Here is a 23,421-nt window from a genome sequence, read left to right on the forward strand (position 1 = left end):
ATAGGATAGTTTTTATCCCGGTTTTTGAAACAGGGACGCGCGCGATAAAGTTTTTCTGTGACAGACAAAATTCCACGCGGGCGAAGCCGCGGGCGGAAAGCTAGTATTTTTATAAAGGTTGAAGTTGGTGAAAATAAAAAAAATAAATAAATTTTCTAATTTGCCTACTGTCTTGTGTCTCCCATGCAGCAGCATTCTCTTATAAATAATTCATTAGGAATATGAAGATAATTTTACACAATAAATAAATAATAATAATAAATAAATAATAAATAAATCTTTGGACAATTTCACACAGCGCCTGCTAGCCCCAAAGTAAGCAACTTAATGCTTGTGTTATGGGTGCTAGCTTAACGGATATACTACTTATATACTTTTTTNATCTTTGGGAAGCGAAAAAAGAGATAAATCCGGTAGATTTCTTTTCGAATTTAAACACCCGAACGCCGCACAATAATATTTCTTTCTCTTTATGTCAATTTTGTAATAATACTTCGATCATAGAATTAGGTACTACAACGCACGCCAGCGTCCTGACGGGCGCGCGCGTGACACTCGACTGATATAATACCCGCCGGCGGGGCGCTTCGCTGTAGGTAATTATCGGATGTACCGCGCGGAGTGAGCCAGGCCTGGCAATAGTCACTAACATTATTATGTATTACATAATGTTACATCACCCATTCACAAGAGCCGTCACCGATTCCCAAATAGTTATGTAAATATACGTAAAAGTAATAGGTTTTTAGTAACATTGACCCACTATGGTAATGTCAATATTAGATAAGTTATCGAACTTGGCACTGGCTGGCCGTGACTGGGGACAGTTAAACTTTATAGTAAACAACGATTATTAGAAACACTAAATTCAGTCATTCAACCTTCGAGATTTCTCTAATATACGACTTATCAGATCAAGGGTGAATATTCCTATGACTAAATAAGGCTCTATACATGTCAAGGGAAAAGTAGGTAGTAACCACAGTAGTAATTAGTAGTAGGCACTTGCAGGGCAGATATGTACCATCTTAGACTGCATCCCACTTAACATCAGGTGCGGTTGTGGTCAAATACCTACCTGCCATGTTATGCATAAAAAAAATTAAAGGGATTAGTTAATATTTGAAAGAAGGGGTGCGTGATTGTAGACTGAAAATATCTAGGTTTAGCATAATGTACTCACATGCACATACGAGTATAACATAATATAAACCTTTTACGAATTTTTATTCTTAAATCTATACTATCTATACTAATAATATAAATGCGAAAGCAACTCTGTCTGTCTGTGTCTTGCCAGTCTTGCTTTCATGCCTTAACCACTGAACCGATTTTGATGAAAGGCATAGAGATAGTTTGAGTCCCGAGAAAGGACATAGGATAGTTTTTACCCCGGTTTTTGAAGCAGGGACGCGCGCGATAATGTTTTTCTGTGACAGACAAATTTCCACGCGGGCGAAGCCGCGGGCGGATGCTAGTATTAGATATACCGGCCCGCCCTGGCTTTTCACGGGTAGATTAAGTATTATATTAACTGGAATTCATCAGAAAAAAATAGGATTCTAATAGTCAAAAGTGATCTGTAAGGTGATAAGTGCGCATTTATTTATTTTCTAATTATTTCGCAATTTCACTTTTGCCAGTTACAAATATGCAGAAAGGTGGTCTTTGCCCTCACAAGATGATAGCGCTAAGATAAAACCAAATAAAACTTTGCACATCAACAAAAAAAATATTAGGCTTACACAAAAATGTAAGGCGTTCACTAATCATAACACAACACGCACAATAATTGATTTTATTCGCAATATTTATCTCTTTCTATGGTTTTCAAGACATCTTGCTATGTGGCCACTTGGATGGCTTTTTCAAAATTTTATGATCTACAAAATAATTATAAATAACAAGACCTTAAAACTATACTTTACACGTAATATCCAAACTTAAAAATCTACATTAATCTATAACTATTCTATCTAGCATATGAATGATACTAATGAACTTAAAATTATCACTTCACGGGATTTATTGCAACAATATCTACATATTTTAACGGTAAATAAAATATTTACCCTCCCGACGTTTCGGCTCGGTTGCACGAGTCATGGTCGCGGGTAGGGTTGCCAGGTCTAAAAATACAAGCCGAACTATGTGCTTCATTTGGCCGGACATTTTACCCTAAAAGCCGGACATGCGACGGGGGGAGGGTGCAATTAGTGAGCTCACGAGTGAGTACTATCATCATCTTTCGCCTGGCGCGGCAGCCAAATAAAAAAAGCCGGACAGGCCGGACATCGGTTATTTTAGCCGGACACGCAATCAAAAAGCCTAACTATATCCGGCTTTATCCGGACGCCTGGCAACCCTAGTCGCGGGCAATGCAACATAATAGTTTAAAATATTATATAGCAAACTAATGAACTTTATTGGTGACTGGCTGCCTCCTCTCCAGGGCCACCTGGTAGCCGTCGACGGCCTTCATCATGACGTCCAGCTTCACTCGAACATGGGGTTGAGACGTCTTTTCCTTTGGTCCCACCACTTTGTACTTCCTAAGGATAGCTGACACAGCTGTCTTCACTGACATCATTGCGTATTGATAACCTGTGAATCGTACAAAACTATTAAATTATTTAATCATAATTCAAGACAACTTGAAGTTATGTAAATCTTAAGAAAAACCTCTCGACAATAAAGGAGGATTTTACAGTAGAGACAGCATGATCACTTCAATACTCAAAAGTCCATACTACCCTATGTACACGAGTATTATGTTGAGTATAAAGTAGTCGACATAGAAATTCACTATCTACCTACACTGTAGACAGAGACTGGTCAAATATTATGCGATCATTACCGGAGGATAGCAACATTGACAGTCCCAACTAATCCCCAGCTGCCATAGTCAAGTATCCCATACCATGGAAACTGGGAGAAGGCAGTGTTAGGAGATCTTCTGAGATTGACGGAGGTTTCAATGTCAACTTACCAAGACAATTCCTCGGGCCCTGACTGAACGGCATGTAGCTGCACGAGTGCTTGAGGTTGAACCTCTCTGGCAGGAACCGGTCGGGATCGAAACTCTCTGCGTCTGGACCCCAGTACTTGGGGTCCCGGTGCACCCCCCAGATGGAGCACACCACACCAGAACCAGCCGGCAGGATACGGCCGGAGGCTGTTAAACAAGAAACTTCAGTCAGAGCTTCGTACCTACTCCACCTCTAAAGAGTCTTCCAGCGACTTGGCCCACTTTTAACTTGGTCCACAACATTTTTAAATATTTTTCCAAGAGAAAAGTCGCTGGAAGACTCCTCTAAAGCACATGGCACCTGACCTGCTAATCTTAAGCATCATTTTCCTATAAGATATTTTAATTCTCTTTTCATCCTTTGGACTGCTACAAATAGCAGGACAATTACCCAAGAACTGTACAAAATGAACTCGATATAAAATACTTACGTAATTTGATTTCTTCTATCACCTTTCTGATGATGAAAGGCACTGGAGGGAACAACCGCAGCGACTCCTTCACCACCCTCTCCAAATACTTGAGTTTCAATAAATCTTCTTTCACTAGTGGACGATCGGAGCCTTCGAAGACATCGTACAACCTGGGCAGAAGTGTGATGTCATCCATTTCCAAAGAAATACGATTATAATGATAACTAGCATTTAAATACGGAGGAAGAATAAGGAGATTTCGTGTCCTTTTAACTCATAGAACCTAACCTAAGCGACCGCATGAGACCTTGATAACAATTGATCTATTGTGTCTCGATTCGCTGATATTTCAAGAGTTAAATCTTAATCATCTCAATATAAAGTTTCAACTTACTCTTGGTAGACCTTTTCTTGTACTTCGGGATACTTGGCCATCAAAGTCAAGGTGAACCCGATGGCCACAGCTGAGGTGTCTGTCCCCGCTATGGCTAGAGTCATGATTTCTTCTCTCAGCTCAATATTTGTGAAGCCACTTTCTCCTCCAGAGATGTTTATGAGATGATCGAGGAACGATTTGTTTTGGTATTTGCCTAAATCTGAAATTATTTAAAACAGATAGTAACTACTTCGTTTCGTAGAAACTAACATTAGACCGATCAATAAGTATTCGGAATTTAAAAGGACAGGTTGGTGATAATTAAGTGATTCGTGTTAATTCGGCAGACTTTGCTTCCAAGATGAAAACTTCCCGTGAATATCGTATGTACCTACGTACGTGTAAATTGGAGTCTAAATTACCTAATTATGATGATGATGATGATGTTATTACAAGAAATGGAATATCTTACAATAAAAACAGTGAATTATGAAACAATTTTTGACAATCTGTCCATAACAGCATGTTATCATTCATGAGTTGGTTCGAAGTTATTCGAAACGTCTAAAATTCGAAGCGACGAAATAGCGAACCTATTCTACCAATCTTACCATAGGTTTGATCAGCCTCCGTGTTCGTCTCCAGTTCATTGCGGAGCTCATCTCGCTTCTTTTGGATGACATCATCAGTGAATTCGTGCATGTGGCTCACACTTTCCTGATGCTCATTGTACTTCTTCGTGAACGACTTATAAAGCCAGTCTGGTTGCAGCCAAAGATGGAATATCCTCTCACAGGCCAAGTTGAGAAAGCGGTTCAATGAAAGTAAGAAAGGCGTGTTGGGATTCCCTTGGGCATTGATTTTGACTCCCATTGCTGATTCTGAGAGAAACAAGTTTAAGTATTTTAAACAAGTTTTTTAGACATAAAATTAAAATAGGTAAAATATTTAATAGTACATTATTATTAACATAGGTCATGGATACAATCGAATGATTCGGATTTTTAATAGATAAATTATGTTGATCGTAGCTGAAATAGGCTAATGAAAGTGATTGAGGCTCTTTTGCATAAGCCAGTTCAATTCTAATCGGCGGTAAGTAGTACCAGTAGTACCACAGAATAATAATAAGTACTGTAGAACGCACAACTTCATTTCAATATTCAAATTCCAATCCTTAGTATTGCGTAAGGAAAGAAAGAAACATTTATTGCCATGGACATCACAAAAGACAAAAGAGGCAAGTAAATAAAAAAAGCAAATAAGATAGAGGTGACATAAAACATACAATGGAAGAGAAAGTAAACTGAGCAGTGCCACCCTGTCGCACAGCGATGCCCATCGCAATGGGACCCCACTCAGCATATGCCTCGATGCTGGTTTTCAGTGTGCTCCATGCCGAATGGTAGTCACGGACACTAAGTGAGTACACTCACCACAGACTGAGTCCAGGGTATACGCGCTGACGAATGGCCAGATACTGAAGCTGCCTGTGCTGACGTAATCTGACAACTGCTTCGTCAGTTTCTCGCTCTGCTCCGAAAACACCTCCACGAAGCTCTCCACTATCTTCGGACTGAAAGCCGGCACCGTGATCTTCCGACGTCTTCTCCAGATGGATACTGCATAGGTTTGAATTTATATAATCAAACATAACTAAGTATTATTTTAATGCACATTCCTAACTTGTATTAAATTGTGTATTCACGATACAGTAACCGGTACAGTAGCGTAAAGCTTCAAGTTTGGTTAAATTGTAAGCAGTAGTAGAGTACTAATATTCTGTGAAAGTAGTTAGTAAATATCTCGTATGTTCATTTATTCTAACTATACGATATTTACAAATAGGCAACAACTAGGTAACTAATGTTACTAAACCAGCCAAGGATCTACGATATTTTCCTAACCGGGGCAAAAATTATATTTTGGCGCCCTCTCCCTTTCAGATTCCCAAGAAAAGGTCTACGCTCTCCACCAACTGAGAGTTCGAAACAATTTTGATTTTCTATTACCTTTACAATAGGCTAGTTTACTAAAAAAAGACTTTTAGCCCATCAATTACATTATCAAAAAATATTGAACACGTATTTTTTTTGTTTATTAAACAAGTAATTACGAATAAGGTACATGGTAGCAATCCCGTCAATAATAATTTAATTATTATGATGCGTTGAAGTTCCGGGTGACGTCACAAAGTGCTACACTTTTAATCATGCCGTTTTGAGTGAGTCACTCGCATAGCACGAAGGCTGTTTCAAGCTTTAACAATAAATAAATATCCTTGAACAAAGCTTTAATAATATTTACCTACCTACTTACCTGGTGCGTATATGCCGCCATTTCCGGTAAGTTTTCGTATGAACCTGTGCAGGTCATCTTTTTCCAGACAAGACTTCAGTATCACTTCCAAATCAACAGGGTCTGTCACAACTGTAGAAAACATTAAATATGACACTGTGTAGCCAGGATCTACCATAAACTATTAATGCTACTAGTGTACTTACTAAAATATAGTATATGGCTGAGCCAGCCTCTCATCAATCCACCACTTTCCAAAGCCACGTAGCTATATCGTTGTAGCCATAACATTATGTCTGAAAAGAATAAAGTGGGTTCAGTCGATCCTGTTTCCCGTCTCTATAAGAGTCGTGTTTTTCTAATCGAGGTAGTCCACTTAGAGCACCCGCCAAAATAGCACTCGCGGGATTAGCAAAGCAGCTGACCTAGTTCACGAAGAGTTAGAGCACCTATTGAATGGTGGATTCAAATTTATTTTAAAAAATTTATCCACGAACAGGAGAACAAAATATCGATAGGTGCTCTTCGTGGACTAGGCTAGGTGCTATTCGTGCAGATGCTATTTGGGCACCCGCTCTAAGTGGCCTTCGTCTGAGTGGATTAATACTTGATACATAAAGATAAGATAACATGGGATTAAGAAATCTCTTGGAACGCATTAAAGTTCTCTGCGAATCTATTAAAAACAACATTGTCTTTACACGTGTGTATAATACTTCTCAGTATTACTTAATTGCATGCATATTAATTTTTTTAAACTAGCGATACCTATATTGGTTAAAATATATAAAAAATAGTACTTAATCTACCTTCTTAAATTACTTTCAACCTAAAAACTCCACTTACAATGAATTAATTATGATTCTATCCATAACTTATAAAAATTCGTTCGTTCGTTTCAGCCGAAAGACGTCCACTGCTGGACGAAGGCCTCCCCCAACGATTTCCACAAAGACCGGTCCTGCGCCGCTCGCATCCAGACGCCTCCCGCGACCCTCACCAGATCGTCGGTCTACCTAGTGGGAGGCCTGCCCACGCTACGTCTTCCGGCTCGTGGTCGCCACTCAAGTACTTTCCTGCCCCAGCGGCCATCAGCTCTACGAGCTATGTGCCCCGCCCATTGCCACTTGATTTTAGCGATTCTGCGGGCTATGTCAGTCACTTTGGATCTCCTCATTTTTTCAGATTCGATCACGCAGGGAAAAATTAAATAAAAATATTTGTCAATGATATAATTAATGATGTCCTTTACTAATTAATACATTTTATGATGTTAACAATGTTGTTGACAATGATGTATACCTGGGACAAACAGTCCAGTTAGGTAGGGCCAACTTCGAGAAAGAGCTCAATCGTCGAATCCAACTCGGCTGGGCAGCGTTCGGGAAGCTACGCAATATACTCACGTCCGAAATACCGCAGTGTCTCAAGACAAAAGTCTTCGAGCAGTGTGTGCTGCCAGTGTTGATTTATGGATCTGAAACGTGGTCGCTTACTATGGGCCTCATAAGAAGGCTCAAGGTCACCCAAAGGGCGATGGAGCGGGCCATGCTTGGAGTTTCCCTGCGTGATCGAATCAGAAATGAGGAGATCCGCAGGAGAACCAAAGTGACCGACATAGCTCGCAGAATTGCTAAAACCAAGTGGCAGTGGGCGGGGCACATAGCTCGTAGAGACGATGGCCGTTGGGGCAGAAAAGTTCTCGAGTGGCGACCACGGGCTGGAAGACGTAGCGTGGGCAGGCCTCCTACTAGGTGGACCGACGATCTCGTAAAGGTCGCGGGAAGAGCCTGGATGCGGGCAGCGCAGGACCGTGCATTGTGGAAAACCTTGGAGGAGGCCTTTGTCCAGCAGTGGACGTCATTTGGCTGAAACGAACGAACGAACGAACGANTCTATGCCAAATTTCATCAAAATCGGTTGCGAGGTTTAAGCGGGAAAGCGTAACAGACAGACAGACAGACAGACAGACAGACAGAGTTACTTTCGCATTTATAATATTATATATATATATAAGTTAGGATAGGATTAGGATACAGTGTGTCCGGGCATGTAGTGATCAAACTTTAAGGGCGTAATCTATGGATAATTTTATCGATGAAAATACTTCAAATTTGGGGCCTGACCCATTTCTCGAAAAATTACATCGATTTAAGTTTTTAATTTTTAGTTTACACCTCTTCTTTAAAAAACAAGTGAAAGCGTGGGTAGCTTAACATTAATAGGCAAATATTTTATATCATGCGATAGCCAATAAAATTATCTATTAGTAGAAGTAGAAAACAGACACAAGTTTCATACATTTTATGGGAGTAAGAATGGATTTAATTAGACAAAAACCCAACTTTTTTCACTTCCTTTTCAGTTATTTTCCAACACAAGAAAAACCAGGTAGTTACGGTATGTTTTAATATTTGCATTGTATTTTTAGTATTTGAGCTATTCTACACAACGAATGTAAATCTATTAGTCTACGTTTATTAGTTTCGACGTAATTGTTGAACAAAGAGACCCCTTCCCAGCGGTTTCCATAGCGCACGCGACATGCGAAAATGCACTGCCTGAAAGAATCACACAACCTATTCCGATTACAGTGTACATGGGTACAACACTTAATCAATTACTCTGTCAATTATGGAACTTTTCCAAAATTGTGGATTAGGGGGCGTCCATAAATTACGTGAGACAATTTTGGCTATTTTTCAACCCCCCCGCCCCCCCTAAAAAAATCCGAAATTTAATAGTTTTGGAGTAATTTAACTGAGAAAGTTTTTTTTTGTGTGCTTAGTGCGAGTTTGCATTTACCGTTGTCGCTAACGAGTGCGTCAAAAAGATCTATAAAGTTTAAGATTTTAGTTCTTGAAAGTATCTGCTAGGGACGCTGTACAATNTTAATAGTTTTGGAGTAATTTAACTGAGAAAGTTTTTTTTTGTGTGCTTAGTGCGAGTTTGCATTTACCGTTGTCGCTAACGAGTGCGTCAAAAAGATCTATAAAGTTTAAGATTTTAGTTCTTGAAAGTATCTGCTAGGGACGCTGTACAATCATCATACATTTAATGCATGTCATTTTTTACGCACTCGCTAGCAGATGACGATCGATATAAAGTCGCACTACGTCCACTGCTTTATATTGACTTCACTTGTTAGTATGTGTGGGACAAATCTTGCAACTGAATTTAAGACCAGTTCTATCTACGATGACAATGCAATGTTATGGTACCATTGATGGTCTGATGATGGATTCAGAAGGTGGCAATAGGAATTCCTAAACGAAACGGTGGAAATTTATCGAGTTTGGGTTCGTTGGATTTGTCTTTTCGAGCACTTTGGTTTAAAAACAAGCTTTTATTCTGAAATGCAGTTGTACTAACACGAATAAAATAATTGTACCTACTTAATTAACCTATTTAACTTGTTGTTAGAGAATACATTTTATAATAATACATTAGCTTAATTGTACTTATGCAAGGTTCAAATAATTTCGACAGCTTGTAGCTCAAACATAAAAGAGGAATAAATTCCATGCGCGATTCAAGCTTTCGACATTATTTGACCCTTGCATACCTACAATTATAATTTTCGTTTTATTTTAACGATTAACGTTAACTTGCTTTAAATCTTTCAAAATGTAACGTTTTACCGTTTAACGAAGTTAATTTTTTTAGTAACGGTTTAACGATTAACGAAGTTAACTATTTGATTAACGGTGCCCAGCTATGCCTATACTTAGCTGTCCTATCCCTATACAACTGATGTGATATAGCCTAAAGCCTTCCTCAATAAATGGGCTATCCAACACAAAAATGTTTTTTCAAATCTGATCACTAGTTCCTGAGATTAGCGCGTTCAAGAAAACAAACAAATTCTTCAGTTTTTTAATACATATTAGTATATACTCTATACTATAGATAGGTCGTCATCACATCCCAACTATCCCAACTAATATTATAAATGCGAAAGTAACTCTGTCTGTCTGTCTGTCTGTCTGTCTGTCTGTCTGTCTGTTACGCTTTCCCGCTTAAACCTCGCAACCGATTTTGATGAAATTTGGCATAGAGATAGTTTGAGTCCCGGGAAAGAACATAGGATAGTTTTTATCCCGGTTTTTGAAACAGGGACGCGCGCGATAAAGTTTTTCTGTGACAGACAAAATTCCACGCGGGCGAAGCCGCGGGCGGAAAGCTAGTCTCATATAAATGTACTGGTAGGTAACTCCGTAACGATTAGGAGTTCGATGATACGTCGACGAGGGTCATTTAGCTTGATAGTGAGTGATGCATTGTCCATTAGTTTAGCTATTACAAAAACTAATCTATCGAAACGTAACTTTGTCTAGAAGCGCAGGTTTTTAGGATTACAAGGGATAAAGAAATACACCATGAATAATTCCCACCTCTCGTTCCCACCACTACAACTCATGTGTAGCCAGGATCTACAGCTTGACAAGCAGGAGCTACAACCCAACCAATGAAGGTCAAGTTTGTCCCGGGGGAAAGTTAAACTGTCATTGGACCCGCAACGAACTTAATCAGAAGAACATCATAAGAGGAGTTCGAAATTAAGGTTCGACTTCCCTCTATTGCAAAGCGGATGACAGGTGAAAAACAAAGGTTTAAAACCTTTAAGAAAATATTATGAACACCATGAATGATATTGTTTATTTACTTAAAAAAAATAGATAAGATTTTGATTACACAATGTAACTTAACTAAGTACCATCGGCCACAGTGTTAACTATCCATTGCCTGTCATGTCGTCTCGTTCGATAGAAATCTTTGCGATAGCAAAGAATCACCATTTGATTAGAGCGAGAGCAAAAACTGAAATGGATAGTTAACAGTATGGCCGTGTGTACCTATTTAAAAAGAAACAACAATTACGTACAGTCTCATTTATTTAGCGCCAATCTATCACCAAAGCCAATCAAATAAATATGAAATTAGCTTAATTACTTAAAACATACTATAGCCCCACTTTCTTAAAAAAAAAACAACATTTTTTTTTTATTATAAACATAATAAAAAAATATTGTGACTTTACAGTGATAAGACAAAAATGATTATATTATTCCTAGACGTCTTAAACATATTTTAAAGCTTTATTTTTAATTACAGAAGTAGTTGATCCACCAAACCCAATCTGATTTTTAACAAAGTAAAGAATTAAAAAATATGCAATAGTATCTACTAATAATAATACTATTGTTACTCATGAATTAATTGTAAATTGTAATATAATACTTACATAGTCAATTAGCGCGGACTAAAACTTAAAATCTTCACAAAGTACTCGCGAACAAAGTTTTGTACTAAGAAATTATCAAACTAACTGAATTTGAACCAGTTACCATCAATTGAACCATAATTTGCATCTGTTTTCAACCGACTTCAAAAAAGGAGGAGGTTCTCAATTCGACCCGTATGTTTTTTTTTTTCTCTGTTTGTTACGCGATAACTCCGCCAATTATGAACCGATTTGAACAAATCTTTTTTCGACGTATAGGTAATACCTCAAGGGTGGTCCCATTTAAATTTAATAATAAAAAAAACAACCCCCAAGGGTGGAAAATTGGGGATGAACTTTTTTATACGCAATATCTCCGCCGATTATGAACCAATTTTTTATTGGTCTCAGTGTACTGCCTACCTTTAGTGGTAACATCAAAGTAATAATTAGTTAACTAAAAAGCAAGAAATAAGTAAAATTTTATAAAAAAAAATAAAACCGACCTCCAAAAAACCTACACTAAAACGTCGAAAAATAATTACTAATTACCTACTTATTTATTAGGACGAATTATTAATATTTATGTAGGTATACCATGATTGATACTTTTGGAGTCGGTGCAGGCAAACTTTACATGTTTCATAATCTTGGCACCGACTCCAGAAGTATCAATCATGGTATATCTACATAAATATTAATAATTCGTCCTAATAAATAAGTAGGTAATTAGTAATTATTTTTCGACGTTTTAGTGTAGGTTTTTTGGAGTCGGTTTTTTTTTTTTTTTTACACACGTTAATGCCGAACCGGGAAAACAAAACTTATTTTTACACAAGAAACATGTTTGTACAGAAGACAGCACAGCAGTTTACTGTTAATGTACTATGTAGTACTTATTATTATTCTGTGGTACTATCGGCAACACTGTTAACTGCCCATTGCCAGTCATGACATCTCATTCTATCGCAAAGAATCACCATTTGATTAGAGCGAGAACAAAAACGGACATAGATACTTGGATAGTTAACAGTGTGTCCGTGTGTACCTTAATACTACGTCGATTTACATATAAAGTTCACAAAAAAATGTGAAACGCTGGCCAATCACACACGCTAGTGTGATGTGCCGTATACCGTAGTACGAGAGGGGACCGTAAGAGGCCCTACGTCACTTGATACTAAGATAAGTTGCTCTCTGCAACGCAATACTAGTAGGTCTAGGATGTGCGTCATGATGATTTTATCGAGGCATTTTATCATTTGTCGTCTAAAAAATCATCGTTAAGATTTTATCACGACGCGCACCCGAGCCTGCTGTAACAATACTATGTAATATTTACGCTAATATGCTCATATCAAGCAAACTTAGCGTCAAAATTGATTTGACCAATCATTTATTGTATACTTGGCATCCTTAATACTAACGTAACACACTAATTAACTTTATTGGTGACTGGCTGCCTCCTCTCCAGGGCCACCTGGTAGCCGTCGACGGCCTTCATCATGACGTCCAGCTTCACTCGAACGTGGGGTTGTGACGTCTTTTCCTTTGGTCCCACCACTTTGTACTTCCTGAGTACAGCTGATAGAGCTGTCTTTACGGACATCAACGCGTATTGATAACCTGTGAATAAACCGAAAAACCTTTAAAAACGATTGTTTTTAGCGTGATTAAGGGTAGCTTTAAATCGATTAATACTTAATAAAAAAAATCTTCTGTTCTAATTCTGGTAAATTAGAGAGCTCATAAAGGTAGCAGGAAGGCGCTGGATGCATGCCAACCGCCTGCACACCGGTCATTGTGGAAGTCATTGGGGGAGGCGTATGTTCAGCAGTGGACGTCCTATGGCTGAAATGGTGACTTCTTTCGACGAAGACTAAACGAAACTTCAGAATTCAATTATAATTCAAGAATAGATCTCTCTATAAAAGCGAAAGGTCACTGATTGACTGACTGACTCACTCACTCATCACGAAATCTCAGAAACTACAAGTGCTAGGAGTCTAAATCTTGCATAGGGGTTCCTTTTAGAACGTAGGTGCTCACTAAGAACAGATATTACGAAACTCCACCCCTAAGGGGGTAAAACGGGATCCACGGGCGGCCGTATAGTAACTAATATTATAGTAGATTTTACAACTGACCAATCACATGACGGAATGGATTCCGTTGTCGATGATTGTTGTCGTTTTCGGCTTGATTGTCGAATTCCGTCGACAGTTGAATCTGAAACTTACCAAGACAATTCCTCGGGCCCTGGCTAAACGGCATGTAGCTGCACGAGTGCTTGAGGTTGAACCTCTCCGGCAGGAACCGGTCGGGGTCGAAGCTGTCTGCGTCTGGGCCCCAGTACTTGGGGTCCCGGTGCACCCCCCAGATGGCGCACACCACACCAGAACCAGCGGGCAAGACGCGGCCAGAGGCTGTGAAATACGTAAACATAATTCTAAACCTAGGCGTAGACCACCGATTTTTAGTTGGCCGATTAGTTAGGGCCTATTTTAATTTGTATAAAGAATCGGCCGATACAAAATCGGTGTAATGTGCACACTTCCATACATGCCCATACGGATTAACTGCCCGACTAAACTATCGGCCCACAAAAAATCGATGGTCTGTGCCTAGGCTAAGATTCTGACTTTTAGTTTTGTTGAACTCTTCAAATCCACATTATTTATCTAAAAATAAAAACGCAGCAATTTTGATTCACTTTTTTTTATTCAATTTAGAATTAGATGTTTCTAAAACATTATCTTTTTTCCTTGAGAAATCGTATCGATGTTAAGCAATAGTTTCAAAATATTTAATAGTTTGAATGTCACCTTCTCTGTCTAAGGTCATGATAGGATTGTAGTTTTGCACTGATTTGTTAAGGTTAATCAAAAACTAATATGATTTATGCATTAGATTTGATTTATTCATGCCTGCCTTTGTATTATCACAGATAATACGTATTATACACATATCACCTTCAAACGTCAGACCACTTAGCAACACGTGTGCCTTATTGTATTCATTGAGGTATAACGGTCAGTGGTCAAGAACAGTTGAATTGAGATCAAGTCGGAAAATTACATTCATTTCATTCAACCAAATGACGTCAGATTTCTCTGCGTTTGGCTGTGGTTTGGCTTTAAAGCCGAGTCCAGACAGGTGTAACGCGTAATGGAATGTATTGTGTAATGTAATGAAAATAGTATAGGCAGCACTTTACATGTTAATGCTCGTAGAATACATTACACATTACACCCGTCTAGACCCAGCTTAAGGGTCATACGACAAAATATGAAGCATTTGTGAATTTTCAGAAATAAATTTTGGTAGTTCCTAAGATCACCGTAAACTCAAGATTTCTAAAATAAAAATTATCCAATACTTACGTAATGTGATTTCTTCTAACACCTTTCTGATGATGAAAGGCACTGGAGGGAACAGACGTAGCGACTCCTTCACCACCCTCTCCAAATACTTGAGTTTCAATAAATCTTCTTTCACTAGGGGACGATCCGAGTCTTCGAAGACATCGTACAACCTGGAGAAATGTGACGTCATTGATAGCTAAAAAGACTTCGGACCCAAATACTGAAGAAAAAGTAGTGTGGGCAGGGCCCTCCTAAGTAGGGTCGATAATCTGATAAGGATCGCGCGAGGTACCTGGATGCTGGCAGCTCAGGACCGGTTGTCGTGGAAGACCTTTGGGGAAGCCTTTGTCCAGCAGTGGACGTCATTTGTCTAAACTACCGAACAAAAGAAGATCAAAGCGTCAAGGTATCTAAGCTGTTTTGCACTTATCTTAATTTTTTTTTCTTTAACTGTAATATGTGTTGTTAAACTGAGGTCCGAACCTAATGATCAGCCACATACACATACGTGAGCTGCGGTTTAAAAGGCCCGACACCTTATTATCTTAATTTTTTGGCCATCATCATCTCATTAGTGTCCACTGCAGGAGCAAATAAAGAACTTTTTGGAGAATCTGGTTGATTCAAGCCTGCATGTATTAACCTTAGTTTATTTTATTTACTATAATTATCCAATGTCAATTGCTGCACAGTCGACTCACACATCAGACCACATTTCTATGGCAAAATAGCTCCTATATCAACAGCATTAATGCCTGAATGTTTACCTTGATGTGCCGTCTGCGCATGCCCATTGAACACGCAGCCTTGCGAGCGGTCACGTTACGTCAGACGACTTCCCCGACCCAGATTGATGTGATTGAAGATCAACATCAAAACCGGACTTGAGTGAATTACGTCATAAACGACATCGATTATGAATTTACGATCGAAAATTTTGTACCTAGTTACGTATGCTAATGTACGAGTATTCGGATGTTTTGATTGGATATGCGAATTTTATTGCGTCCCAATTACCTTTAGAACAGTTATTTTTTTGCAAATTATACTGAGTTTATTGAACTACCAATAATAAGTCAATCTACCAATAATAATCAAGTCAAAAACTAGGTACTTAAAGTTAAGGTTGTCTCAAGAACGTTTTAGATATTGCTACACTCTTCCTTAGTCATTAATGTAGAGAATACACCTATTGCTTATCATTCCTTTTCCTTCATTCTTAGATTTATAATGGTGACTATTCTGCCGTCATCAGCTATGGAGCCAAATTGATTGAGAGTTTGAGAAAGTAAATAAAGACTCACTTACTCTTGGTAGACCTTTTCTTGCACTTCGGGATACTTCGCCAACAAAGCCAAGGTGAACCCGATGGCCACAGCCGATGTGTCTGTACCCGCTATGGTTAGAGTCAGGACTTCTTCCCTCAGCTCAACATTTGTGTATCCATTTTCTCCACCAGATAAATGTATAAGATGATCTAGGAACGATTTGTTTTTGTAATTGCTTAAATCTGAAATAATTAAAAGCATACTTCGTTAGTTTCTAAATATCCTTCCGTTACGGTTTCACCATTTTTATGAAAGAATCGGATATTGATCAATTATTACTAATACCCAGACGAAAAAAATTCATGTGTTATGATACTTATGATAAAAGTAAGAGTACTACCCGAGCCCCAATCGAGTTAAATGCGCACCTCGCTGGAATACGACTCTCCCTCGCACCCACCCGCACCCCTCCTCACGTTCGCCCAATCCGTACCAGAGAGTCCATGTGACGTCACGATCACCAGGTGCGCAGTAAACTTGACCGGGTTGTACTATGTATCAATAACATTCCTCTTTTCTCATAAAACTTCAGCTGTGTCACTTACCATATGCGTTATCAGCTTCAGTTTTATTCGTCTGTTCATTGCGGAGCTCCTCTCGCTTCTTCTGGATGACATCATCGGTGAATCCGTGCATGTGGTTCAGGCATTTCTGATGCTCGTTATACTTCCACGTGAACAGCTTATACAACCAGTCTGGTTGCAGCCAAAGGTGGAATATCCTCTCGCAAGCCAAGTTGAGGATCCGGCTCATTGAAAGTAGGAAAGGCGTATTCGGATCCCCTTGGGCGTTGATTTTGACTCCCATTGCTGATTCTGAGAGTAACAAGTCAGAGCTTAATGAATGTTTTTAAATAAGATACGCCTTCATTCGTCGTAATATTTATTAATGTCCCCATTATTTGTATCAAGTTTGGATTTAGTATAGATAGAATACAAAACGTTTATTTTCCTGCCACATGAAAATACACCGAAGAACAAACAGAGTCAAGTCAGTATCACTTTTAAGTAATATTTTCAAAGGTTCCCGTCCCGGAATACGTCAGTCAGAGTAAGTAAGCTACTTACTTACTCTGACTGACGTAGGTATATGATTTTTATACAGTATTTTATTCAGTAATTTGTATTCTTCAAATTACTAACCGTTAACCCCTCTTGCTAAGCTAATTAAGCTTGTGTTACGAGTAGGTTTACCACAATAGTACAGCGGCGATATGGTTCAAGCCAGCCAGCGTCCCTGCGATCTCTAGTCAGCTCGACACTTTCACCGTTCGACTATTGTCTCCTCAGATCGTCGCTTGCCTCTCTAACTGACGTATCTGACATTTTTTTCAAAACTGAGACTCTTATTTTTTTCTACACCATCTTAATCAATTTCGCAAGACGAATCGATCTGTCTAATCGCCTGAAATTTTTGCTAAATGTCAGTTACGTCAGTTAGAGAGGCAAGCGACGAGATAATTTGTCCATACACTCACCACAGACTGAGTCCAGGGTATACGCGCTGACGAATGGCCAAATGCTGAAGCTGCCTGTGCTGACGTAATCTGATAACTGCTTCGTCAGTTTCTGGCTCTGTTCTGAAAACACCTCCACGAAGCTCTCCACTATCTTCGGGCTGAAAGCTGGGACCAGGATCTTCCGGCGTCTTCTCCAGATGGATACTGGGTAGAGAGAGAAAACATGATTATAGAAAGCAAGTTTTGTACATACTTATCAAAGTGCGTACGGATTGCGCATACCCTGGTACGCGTACTCAGTTTACGCGTATCCGGAACGCCTAGTCCATGTATGGACCAGTCCATGTTATGTATGGAGTGGTCCATACATGGACTAGGCGTTCCGGATACGCGTAAACTGAGTATAGACTTAATACCATAATAAGACACCTTTATGAGTGAAGACTAACGACGATGCCAAAAAATGCATGCGGGTTCGTTCAATAAAGAACTAATGACGAATTTTGAAGCTCTGTTTCAGTTTGATTAACTTTCTAAATACGACATGTCAAACCCAAATTATTAATTAAAAAATGATAGTCTTATCATCATATAAAGGTATTGTAGTTATAAACAAGCATAAACATATTGATAATTAAATATACATGACAGACTTTTCAACCTCAAGACAAGTCAACCATACCTACGTCGTAGTAATTTCTACTAGCGACCAAAATCTTTATCTTAACCCATGGTTTAACAACTAATGTCAATTTAAAGGTAAAGGTTAGGTTGGAATTAACATACCTAATTAGACAATATTAGAATGCACGCGGTTAACATATCACCACGTGATATTCACGATTATCAGTTGTTACATTCACTTTTATTAAATAATACCTATTTCAAGTTTACTGAATCTATTCCGCTATAATATCCCTTAGCCTAGGCGCAGACCACCGATTTTTAGTTGGCCGATAGTTAGTTGTTCCCGATTCTAATTTGTATGAAGAATCGCCCGTTACCAACTATCGGCCAACTAAAAGTCGGTGGTCTGCGCCTAGGCTTAAAGCTTTATGCTGCTTTTACACTATGCGAAAATTAGCCGAGTCAAGTCAAAAAAACAGAGGAGTGGGGATGAAATTCATTCATAATTCATCCCCACCCCACTGTTTTTTTGGCTTGACTTGGCTAATTTCCGCGCAGTGTAAACGCAGCATTACATTGGAAATGGACACGTCACAACACTCACAAACTAGTTATTGTGTTTATACATATAGCGGTGATACAAACCTCGGAGTCTGTGTTTACCAAAGCTTTTTCATAAGGCCATAGCCTTGCAATGGTCAAATTCGTTAGTTAATCTTGTTTTCTTGGAATGTTTTGTATTTTAGAGCGTTGTGCAAGACACTGACACTGGTCACTGTGTATCTTTACATTTTCCTTGTGTGTTATTACGGAAACCATTTTGTAAGAATGATTTATTTAAGTAAAACTAATATTTATGAAAATAAACTGGTGTCATTTCCGTCTCCGTCCCTTGTTATGTAAATACTAATATAATTATGTCGTCAACTTTATGGCTACAATATATTATTTGTGCAAATGTTGCCGATGCTTATTTAAAATAATGAAGTTATTACATACATTAATATTCATAACAAACTTTATTGCATGGGAGCAAAACAAAATTTTCAAATTTTAAGTTGCCTTGATTAACAACGAATTCACAACTGCAGCTTGAGATTAACTAAAAATATACATACGAGTATTGAGTAAATAATTTTAAACCGAAACAATTAATCTGAGGCAATATATTTTTTATTATAATAATAAGCAACTTACCTGGCGCAAAAATGCCGCCATATCCGATAACGTTTCTTATGAATCTATGCAGATCATCTTTCTCCAGGCAAGACTTCAGTATCACTTCCATGTCGACGGGATTTATCACAACTGTAGAAAACATTTGGTATTACTATCACAGAATAAGTAATTGTTACTATTTAGTAATTTTTATTTTTTTTACATCTTACAGTCAGTGTCAAATTGTACGTGACATCTAAAGTGATCAATAAGTTAACAACACAACCTTATTCGAATTGTAACAAAGACGTGTTGCGAAGGGTTAGTAGTAGTTTCGCACGATTTTTCTTCGCACGAATGTGCGAAGCGTCCCCTTTCAATAATATTTTTTTGTTAGTAGGCGTTTCGCCCGGATTTATCAAAAGTATTAAAAACAGGTGCGAATCGACCCCTTTGAGAACTAGTCATCGCATACTACTAGTTAAAAAAGAGTCGATTCGCACGCGATTTTAATACTTTTAATACAATCAGGCGAAACGCCTAATAAAAAAAAATATTATTGAAAGGGGACGTTTCGCACATGCGTGCGAAGAAAAATCGTGCGAAACTACTACTAACCCGTTGCGAACTGTTTGGCTACTTTGGGTGTCACAAACTATTTGGCGCTGACTGTACTTATTTAACCTACGATGTTTCGGAGTTAAAAAATAATTACTCATCATCATCATTTCAGCCACAGGACGTCCACTGCTGAACATAGGCCTCCCCCAATGATTTCCATAGTAGCGGCCTGCATCCAGCGCCTTCCTGCTACGAGTACTTTTATGAGGTCGTCTGTCCACCTTATGGGTGTAGTTAATTATTATACACCACTATTTATCATGTTCAGATTACCTATTATTTATTGACTAACGAAACTTTTTTGAGCACTAATGAGTAAGTAGTAACATAATACTTGAAAGTTTATATACCTCAAAACATATTATTTATCAATTGCATAACTGAATCTTTGATAATTATAACTTTAATAGATGGTGGTGGTGATGATGAGATGGTGGTTTTTGTATTTTGAAGTTTTATCGCCCGACATTCAACAGGGTTCCAGTACTTCCAGTTGCAATAGATTAGCAATTTGTGCAATTTCCTGGAATTAATTTTTTATTCCATTTCTAGAGCTAGCGTGTTTTCCAAAGAAAGAAAGAAAGAAAGAAAGAAAGAAAGTATTTATTTGATGCGAGTATTAAAAGCGTTACAAATAAATAACAACTTAAACACTAAAAACAGAGTACACGCACCAAAATGGCATCTGCTCAGTATAAGCCGTGACGGCAGTAGTATTAATTATATCCATTAGAGCAATCACATAAGTCATCTTAAATGCATAATTGTTTTCAACGTAATAAAAGATTGCAACTACGTAAGGTAGGTACTATCCTATTAACAGCTGTACTACATCGTACAATATGAACATTATCACACGTCATAGTCATATTTTAATTTGTAAATACATACATTCATTCGTATTTATAAATACAAATTATTAAATATAGTATTACTCATTTCAATAGTTATTTAACTTATAACTTTTTTTTTCAGGAAGACATATCAATAATGAAAATAGCAACTGAATTACCGAATCAGAGGGATACTTTCAGCAATGTTCAAGTTAAAATTAGTTTTATAAAATTCATCATCATCATCATCATTTCAGCCATAGGACGTCCACTGCTGAACATAGGCAAAATTAAATATTGTGAATTATAACAGAAACGTTCACTTCTGTGAGGTTTGTTTTTAAAATCATTTACTTATAGTGGTTATACCGACCGGTGTTTTTGTATGGAATTTGAAGTTTGTTAAAGTTAATCTAAGATGGTGCAACCCAAAGTCAAAATTGCTTTATTTGTATAGTCTATTTAAATAGTACTTACAAATCGTCATATATTTAGCTCTTAAGGAGCCTCTACTACATGTCTCATAATCATTTTACCCTACCAAGCCCTTGGCAGCTTGTAAACATCCGTTTCATAGACTGGACTACGGCTAAATTTTTTCGCGTGATTTACCGGTGGTGTATTTTAATGAAGGTGTGCACAATAAATAAATAAAAAAATAAAATAAATAGGTCTGGCGAGAAAATTGACACCAAACAAAGGATATCCGTTTTTCGTCCGGTGAAAAAACAGTACCTCTATTACGAAAAACTTTCGAGTTCGTTTCGTTTGCGTATTCAAAGTGCCATCGAAAAATTTTGTATGAAAAATTAAACAGCGCCCCCTAGGGCGGCTATAATATGGGCGCTGTTTAATTTTTCATACAAAATTTTTCGATGGCTCTTTGAATACGCAAACGAAACGAACTCGAAAGTTTTTCGTAATAGAGGTACAGGTGTAACAAACGGCCTTAAAGTTTGTGAGCTTAGAAGTACTTACTAAAATACAGTATATGATTGAGCCAGGCTTTCAAGATTCCATCGTGCTCCATAGCTGCGTAGCTATATCGTTGTAGCCACGACATAATGTCTGAAAAGAATACAGGTCCAGGTTCAATTCCCATTGTGATTTTTCCCAGTGGAAAATCATTTTTTATAAGTCATAATAATAGGTATTATTGGCTTATTTACACATGTTTTCACAAACCTATTTATACATGAGATTGAGACATTTCTCAGAACGCATTACGGTTCTTTACCGATCGATTAAACAACAATATAATTGTCTATTATGTTTGGTATATCAATGAGGTGTGTATGATATAACTAGTAATTATAAATTGTGATTTATTTGACATAGTTATATCGGTTAAAAAATTAAATAATATTATTATTATAGTGCTAGGTATTTTTTTAAAACTTTCTATATTAATCTAAACTCTCTTCCTTTACTTATTTATTTATTTATTTTATAGAAACCAACAGCGATACATTGAAAATGTTAGTTATAAGATTTAGACTGATAGTATAGCCAATGAAATAACAATGAAATTGTTTACGATTTTATCTTTACAGTAAAAAACAGAATCGTATGTGTTGTTGCCGATTGTAACTATTAATTATTGTTTGAAAGAAAGAAAATTAATGTATTTAGTTCAATAGCACAATAAACATTTATTTTATTTTGTTAAAAATGTACTTAGTAATTACGTACTTCTCCTAATATTATGTAACAAGAACGAATATTCACACCCTTTTTGGACATAGCAAATAATATTTTTTGTATGTTTACCTATTTAACTATTATTTATTTATATTAACTAGATAAATCTATCTAATATTTACCCTCTGTATCTCCGGCTAAGGTGTGTGCAATTCCTATGACGGGGAGTTCTGTGCTGGGTCCCGGGATCTTTCCCGCCAGTTTGTACATCCTTTGTCTTCTGTACCTGAACACCACTGTCCATAGCACCAACGTGATAAGAACCACCCACAGAAACATTTTTATTAGTTAAAAACTTTTTCGAACTCCAAAAACAAAAAAAATAAAAGTGTATTTTTTTCAAATCGTTCCGAATTCAAATCGCGCCGATCTACTATCAAGTAATCTCGGCAAAACGCATGTTAAGCTGCCGCTAGCGCAGCGTGTGTGCCGGTATGTTTTACTCGTACCGCTATATATTTCCTTGAGGAGGGTTCACGCACCAGTTGTCAACGGCAAACGAGCAGGGTCGCGTAGTTCATGGTAGTGGTTATTCCTCCGGAGTACGAGGAAGCAGGTATTTACCCGGACTAACACCGGACTCATGGTGTATGACACAGCCACTTCCTATAGATATAGACCGGTTGCAAGTGTAATATGAAGCCTGAATCTGAAAATGAAAAATTAATAGTTTAAAAAACTAAAAACACACTCTTTGTTTAGAGTTCCTATGGCCATCTCCCGACTGCATCATCAGGACCCTGGACATAATTTATAACTAAAGTGCTCGAAAAGACAAATCCAACGAACCCAAACTCGATGCGATTCCGCCGTTTCATTTAGGAGTTCCTATGGCCACCTTCCAGTCCCATCATCAGACCAGCTCAATGGTACCATAATATTATATTGTCATCTAATCTACATATAATTGACAAGTTTCATGATGATAAAAGAATTAGAAGTGCGTGTAATTCAGATTCCATTACATAAGTAGTTACATACACGACGACC

The 23,421-nt window shown here is 37.8% G+C and overlaps 1 protein-coding gene across 1 annotated transcript; it reads right to left on the reverse strand.

The window, feature by feature from the left end:
- Positions 1 to 2,143: 2,143 nt before the first annotated feature.
- LOC114355077 (uncharacterized) lies at positions 2,144 to 23,026 on the reverse strand. Its single transcript, XM_028307734.1, has 18 exons — positions 22,554 to 23,026; positions 21,709 to 21,798; positions 19,316 to 19,426; positions 17,510 to 17,695; positions 16,578 to 16,847; positions 16,013 to 16,214; positions 14,723 to 14,874; positions 13,580 to 13,765; positions 12,776 to 12,965; positions 11,446 to 11,501; positions 6,322 to 6,411; positions 6,137 to 6,247; positions 5,254 to 5,439; positions 4,429 to 4,698; positions 3,836 to 4,037; positions 3,460 to 3,611; positions 2,990 to 3,175; positions 2,144 to 2,604 (listed from the first exon to the last, which is right to left on the reverse strand). The coding sequence occupies exons 1-18, from the start codon at positions 22,708 to 22,710 to the stop codon at positions 2,414 to 2,416; spliced, it is 2,988 nt and encodes a 995-aa protein (XP_028163535.1). The 5' UTR covers positions 22,711 to 23,026; the 3' UTR covers positions 2,144 to 2,413.
- Positions 23,027 to 23,421: the final 395 nt, after the last annotated feature.

Source organism: Ostrinia furnacalis, unplaced genomic scaffold (assembly GCF_004193835.3).
Source record: "Ostrinia furnacalis isolate ACB-3 unplaced genomic scaffold, ASM419383v2 OfSCF2340, whole genome shotgun sequence".
In the NCBI taxonomy this organism is placed as follows: Eukaryota; Metazoa; Arthropoda; class Insecta; order Lepidoptera; family Crambidae; genus Ostrinia; species Ostrinia furnacalis.